This window comes from Eptatretus burgeri, chromosome 17 (genome assembly GCF_056783735.1).
Source record: "Eptatretus burgeri isolate ZD-2024b chromosome 17, Ebu_testis_v1, whole genome shotgun sequence".
Lineage (NCBI taxonomy): Eukaryota > Metazoa > Chordata > Myxini > Myxiniformes > Myxinidae > Eptatretus > Eptatretus burgeri.
In genome coordinates, this window is record NC_140977.1 from 32,464,088 (window position 1) to 32,470,731 (window position 6,644).

The 6,644-nt window shown below is 42.2% G+C and overlaps 1 protein-coding gene across 2 annotated transcripts in view; it reads left to right on the forward strand.

Moving 5' to 3' along the window:
* The window catches only part of TFAP4 (transcription factor AP-4), a 63,053-nt gene that overhangs the window by 16,421 nt on the left and 39,988 nt on the right, over nucleotides 1–6,644 (forward strand). The window contains exon 1 of one of the 2 annotated variants that reach the window (XM_085861365.1): nucleotides 654–792. The exons of the other annotated variant lie outside the window; for it this stretch is intronic. Within the exon in view, the coding sequence (XP_085717491.1) occupies nucleotides 677–792 (116 nt within the window). The 5' untranslated portion in view covers nucleotides 654–676. Of the gene's footprint in view, nucleotides 1–653; nucleotides 793–6,644 lie in introns of those variants that run through there. 2 annotated transcript variants of the gene reach the window in all.

The window sequence follows — 6,644 nt, forward strand, 5'->3', positions numbered from 1 at the left end:
TAAGGATGGTGTTCGGAACTATGTCAATAGCACTAAATTTTCGGATTTTTTTTTTTCAGCAATCGTTAATAATCATTACTTTATTAAAATGGAAATAACACTGCACGGGGAATCGTGTTCCATGGACTCTAGTTTAGTTTTGTGATAATTTTGTTGTTTTTCTCACCCTTCTGCAAGCTTACTCTTGAACACCCATTTAGGAGCATTTGTGTGTGGGAAGCTCAACCACAGAAAGAGAAGTATGTGCTGCATATCCATCCTTCCATAACAAAAAGATTGCATGGTAATTCTCATAATATTAACTCCATCTTCACAAGGTTTCATTTGATATTCTCGATACCACCGCCGTCAGCCAGATTTGGATCCACAAACTCTGGGGTGTCTGGCTGGGTTCCGCTCTGCTCAGCTGACCACCTTTATAGCTCGTTAATGTGATGTAAAACTTTGTTCAAATATCTTTATCATGCTTGATTATATACTTTCAAAAAAACAGTTTTCACCTTTTATAACGTGTCTAATAATAATCCATAAACGCGTGTTCTGCCAATGCTTGGGCAATCGGTCGAGCATTGTATTATATAGTGTGATGAGTAGCGATCAGAGCTCCACCCTCGTCCCAGCCAGTTGACACAAAGCAGCTGTGCAGCGGGCGAATGCCATTTCTTTCTCCAAACTCATGTTACATCGGTGCTGTGTTGGAGCTGTGCCGGGGCCTTGTTGTACCGCACCATGCTGTGTTCGGGATTTCCGTTGCAGTCGTCGGCCCATCGAGCTTGTGCCTGATGCTGAATCGTATGTCGTGCTGTGCATAGCGGTGTTGCCTGTGCTCCTCGTAGCGAGGTTTTCGCATCGCAGTCTTTCTTACCTCTTTGCCATGTTTTTCAGCGATTGGGTCGGGGGGGGGGCAGGGGGAGGAGAAGTGTTGTTTAATGGAGAAAATTGGAAAAAGAAAGGGAAGGAGCAGGGACACGAGAGAAATGAAGGGTATGGCAGCCAGGGAGGGGGATGAGGAGAAGAGGAGGAGAAAATGTGTTGTGAGGTTAAGGTAGGAATAATGATGGAAGGTGAATGAATGGAACACAGCAGGAAGTGGTGGGTTCGGCTCGTTTATTAATAAAAAAAAATTGTAAGATTGGTTTTGATGTTATTTTTATTTTTTGGTAAAATCTTTATCCGAGTAACTTTCAAAGTTGCCGTTATGATGGACGTGTTCGGAATCGACTTGGATTTGCACACATTTTGCCAGGTCGTAGCTGTTTGCGCAGCAAGCGAAGACTTGGCACGGCAACAGGGTAGATTAGATTCGTGGGCAAATGGCTTGCGACATGTGCCACGGTAATTTCCAAGTTTCAGCCACGAAACCTTTGCTTCAGCTTGAATTTTGAGGAATAAACAGTTTATCTCGAATGGACATTGTTCTGTGGACAGCCAGGCTCGTGCTGTGTGTCCAGATGTGGCTTGTCTATGCCAGAAGCTCGATGAGTTTGTTTCGTCTAATCTTTTTGTGTGTGGCACTTCAAAGTTGTAATCCCAAGGGTTTTGGATCATGCTTCATCAAGCATATTTGAGGCTTCAAATTTAAACGGGATATGGATAATTGTGTACAAACTCAATTTATTGGTGTAATTAATGGGCCATGTTTTGATGGTGAATCCTGATGCAGCATTTTGTGAGACTATGGTGCACCATGCTGACAGGAATGCTCAGAAGTCAGAGCTGCAATTTATTCCCAGCCTGATCATAAACTGTGCTTTGCAAAGCAGGCATTGCATCGTTACCTCTGCCACCAAAGTTGGAGGGAGGTTATGTTTTCACCCCAGTCTGTATGTCGGTGAGTTTGATGTCTCAAAGTTGTGTATGGGTTATGAGAAAACGAGGTGGATGAGTTGATTGGGTGATAAGAACAAGCCTATTGACTTTGGGTTCAGGCCCAGGTCCAGATCCACATCCATATATCCGGCCTGTCAGTGGGATACAGAGTGCAGACTGTTCAGGCTGGCGGAGGGATGTGCTCGACCTAGTGCTGTTCTCATTTCCCTCAACAAAGGAGAGTATATTGCATTTGGGTCTGTCTGTCTGCACAGAATTTGTGTTTTTCTCTGCAACCGCTTGTCAGATTGACACAAATTTTTCACTATTGAAGTGACTACACATCTATAATGTTTTCATGATAATTGTGGTGTCATAGGTCATGTGGTGTGGCAGCGATGTTGGAAAAAATAAAAACAGTTGGACCTCTATCTCCAAAACAGTACCAAGGAAAACATTGAAACTTGGCACATGGCAAGTACTCTACATGGGAAATGTGTGCGATAATTTTTTTTTGTTTAAATTTTGAATGATGTCATCAGCTCCTTCGTTAAGACATTATAATTGCGTATGTAGAATGCTACATGCGATCAGCATGAAAAATTTTGAAGATCATTTAGGGATTAATTGGTCACAGAACCAAAATTGATGACGTCATCTGTGATTCATGTGATTCGGCAGCCATTTTTATTTTTTATTATTATTTTTATTTTTGTAAGCTGAAAAATCTTCACTGAAACGGCTGAACAGATCGAGGGGAACTTCACATAAATGTTCCCCCAAGCCTTGGGGAGACCAGGGTGTTCATGAATAATTGATGGAACACATGGTCTGGCAGCCATATTGAATTTGATTCAATCCGTATTTGATTGAGCGAAAATCTTTATAAAGTCTTTCTCTTGAACCGCTTCATTGATCGACGTGAAACTTCACAATTATGATCTAGTAGTGTTGGGGAACTATCTATCTATAATTCCAGCAATGTGTGTGTGTGTGTGTGTCCGTCCCCGTCTGTCCATCCCATAATGTAAGCACAATTTGTTGAGTCCCTTCTAGATAGCATGTGCATGAAACTGCATTAATTTGAATACCCCCATTGGTGTTGGAAGTGTTTATGTACAGTACTGTGGATTTACTTCGATCGTGTAAGCTGAGCAACTGCAAGTGGTTGGGTGTCTTGCCTTGTGGTGGTTCTTTCGGGTCTTCCTGGCCTTTTATTTTCCTGTGTTTGTTCAGGCGTTGCAAAATAACCCTCACACCATTGTAAGAGATCAGATTTTTCTGCTGTTATCTTTATCCTGTGCGCTTCTTCTTCTTATCCTCATCGTGTGGATCTGCACTTGCTGTTCTGTTGATGCTTCCTTGCTGCCATTCTGAAGCCACTCATTGACTTTCAAGCAAGGGAACAAGTTGATGAAAACTGATTTCACTTATTCACTAATTTGTAACTTTTATTTTTGTTTATTGTAATTCACATTAATTAAGGTGGAGTGCATGCCTGTGCCAGGCTGATCAGTTTGTTTTGTATCGCACTGATGGGTTAGATCTGCATCTAGATCTTCACGAAAATCGTTTCATTTTTGTCCTTGTCAATCACCCAACCTGTGCACCAAATTCTGTCGAAGTCCTTCCATATCCTTTTAAGATATCCTGCTCGCAAACAGACGGGTGAAACTATAGCCTCTGTCCGCCTTCTATGGTGGAGGTAAAAAGTTGGAGTTCACAATTCTGAAAATGAAACAAGACCCAGTGGATGCCATTACATGTTGAGTAAAAATGTGCAATAAAGCATTTCAATGCTTACTTTATGGATTGTCAATATATGGCCTCTTGATTTCTTCCCGTACGTTTTAACTTGTGCCCACAGATTGATTATATCGTGAAATACAGGAAAACAACTGAGGGTTTGGCAAAAGTGTTACCTTGGCAGTGGTTGATTTAAGTGCTGTTCGATGTATATTCTTCCAAGTGGATGACGTAGTCCCGTATATGTAGTGTCTTAAAATAACTATGGAAGATACACCTGCAGACAATGAGGCATGTTTGTGCTGTCAAATTTGTAGCATCAGCAGCTATTGAGTTTTTTTGTTGTTGTTGAGCAGTGTACCCAGAACTCCATTGTTACCTCCACCACCTAAGGTGGAAGGAGATTGTTTTCACCCCTATCTGTCTTTCTGGCTGTCTGCCTGTGTTGCAGGATATCTCAAAAAGTTGTGGACTGATCCGGATGAAATTTTCTGTACAGGTTCGGTGAGTGACAAGGACAAACTGATTAGATTTTGGTGAAGATCCGGATCTGACTACGAGAATTTTAAAAGTGATTTTTCACCATTGAGAGATAGGGCTAAAAACGATATATAGCACGATATCTCAAAAAGTTGTGGACGGATTCGGATGAAACTCGGTGGACATGTTTGGTGTGTGACAAGGACAAATTTATTCGATTTTGGTGAAGATCCGGATCTGGATACGAGAATTATTTAATTTTTAATGTGATTCTTCACCATGGAGAGATGGGGCCAAAAATGATATATAGCATGATATTTAAAAAATGTATTTGGCCCGATATGTTCTCGTGGATCAGGCATTACGTGGTGGAGGTATGCGCTCTACCGAGTGCCCTTCTAGTTGTTGTTTTTTCCTGCATTGTCAGGTTAATGGAGGAGCTGAAACACAAATCGAATCGCACACATAAGCAGACATGCATGACACAATGCCAAGCTTTGACTTCAGACACAGCCACTGAGCTTTGGGGAAGTGATTTAACTTCTCGGGGCACTCTGGAACACCCTACACCATGATATGACTTCGTTCTCCGTACTCAGCAGCACACTCTTCCTATTCATGCGAACATACGGTTGTTTTTCCGTGTTGGTGTCCTTTTAAATGCTAAGCATTAAGAAAACAGCCAACTCATGTTCTGGGGAGTGGTAGGTGGGGAGGAGGGAGCGGCTGTACCATTTTGTGTGTGCCAGCACATGCTATTTTAAGTCTGGTGTGACTCTACTCAGATGGGAATCAAATCACCGACCAGAGTGGATGCTTCAACCGTTACGCCACAGAGTCTGGTTCATGATTTCATTGGAAGGATACAATTGTTTGATCCAAAAACAGTGCAATGCATTATTAAACTTTCAATAAAACCCATTATTAGAGTCTTCATGAAGAGATTTAATTTTAATGATTGGGACATTGTAGGCGGTTGATATGTAGGGATTTTGTTATTCGAGAAACTTCATTATCTAGAGGTAGAAAGCCTATACAAATGTATTAAAGTGTGCGTTCGCACGCTTGCTGCTGTTGGTTGCTATCTCCACACGGTGGGTTTCAGGAGGTGGAACAAGACCTACCAGATCTCAAAGTATCCACTGATGTTAGTACAAGCACCAGAATGTTTCCCATCAATCCTCATCAACCGCAATGGACAACCAATGATGAGGTGTGTCATGTTGAAACGTAATTCCTCATATTAGTTCTCTTATTTTTCTCCAATACAGGTAAAGATGTTTGAATGAAACAAAGTGCAATCTGCACATTAGTTGTTCCATCACTCGGTGTAAAGTTTTGTGATTCTGACACTGGATGTCTCAGTGCTACGTTGGTCAAGAGGGCAACATGACGACGTCAGTGCTGTGAAACTTGAAGTTTCGATGCAACTGGAGATGAGAGTCGGGTGCACCATTTCGATCCAGAGAGTAAGAGACGATAAATGAAGTACCACCACAAAGGATCACCAATTCTGACTTGGCTCTGTCAGATTTTTTATCTCTTCTAACTTACGGAACACCTTCATGGAGAACGTTTCTTCTGAGGATTATGTCAAGGGCTCTGAAGCATTGGTTAAGTCAGCAAGTTCTATCATGACTGCATCACATACCTTCTTTAACGTTGGCAGAAATGTGTAGACCACAGTGGTGATCATGTTGCTAAATATATATGGACCATGGTAGAATCAAGGGTGATGTTAGTATCTGTATTGTTCATGTGAATATGTCTTTATCTGCTTTGGTGGGGGAGACAGAGACGATCTCAGTCTCCATGTCCAAAGATGACAGGAAATTGGCCAATATTGCAAAGAAGAACTGGTTCAAGTGTACCAAAAACCTTGCTCGCAGGTGGACCGACGATGGTTTTGAAGCATTCGTGTCTGCAATCTACCACCGTCTTTGTGAACTTGGATTTCGCTGCTGGTTACCTGCCATGAAGCCTCTCCTGAATGTGTTCCAGAGGTGACAACTTGTGTGACAAAGAGAGGGAGAGATTGTCTGGGAAACTGGTCAACTGTTATGGTCATGGACGAATGGGAATTTTGTATCTCCTTTGGTGACGAGACCCCTGATATGCCGCTATTCTGGTATGAGACATAAAATCTGGTATGCTGGTATGAGACTTATCACTCGACCTGCCGACAGTGGAGTGTCAAACTTTCGCAAAGCCAGATTGTATGTGGTGGCATGAGTACCTCGAGTATAGGACCTCTCCACCTGCTGAATCAGACGGTTAATGTGGCCGTGTATGAAAAACTACTGGAGCATTTAAATGATTCCGACTGCTGAGATGTTATTCGATCTTCCAGCAAGTCCTGGCTTGGGGGAATAGCACACAATCTACAATGGCATGGCTTGTTACACATGACATTGTGATTTTTATCCTGGCCTGCAAACTCACCCAACCTAAACCCAGTAGAGACTCTATGTTACTCTGTCAAATGCAAGCTGAATGTGCTCAAACCCCAAAACGCGTTGGGAACTGTAAAGGATAAACAGGTCTACTGTTTAGGAATCCATCACGGTAGAAGAATGCAACCACCTCGTTGCATCATTGCCCCACCACAT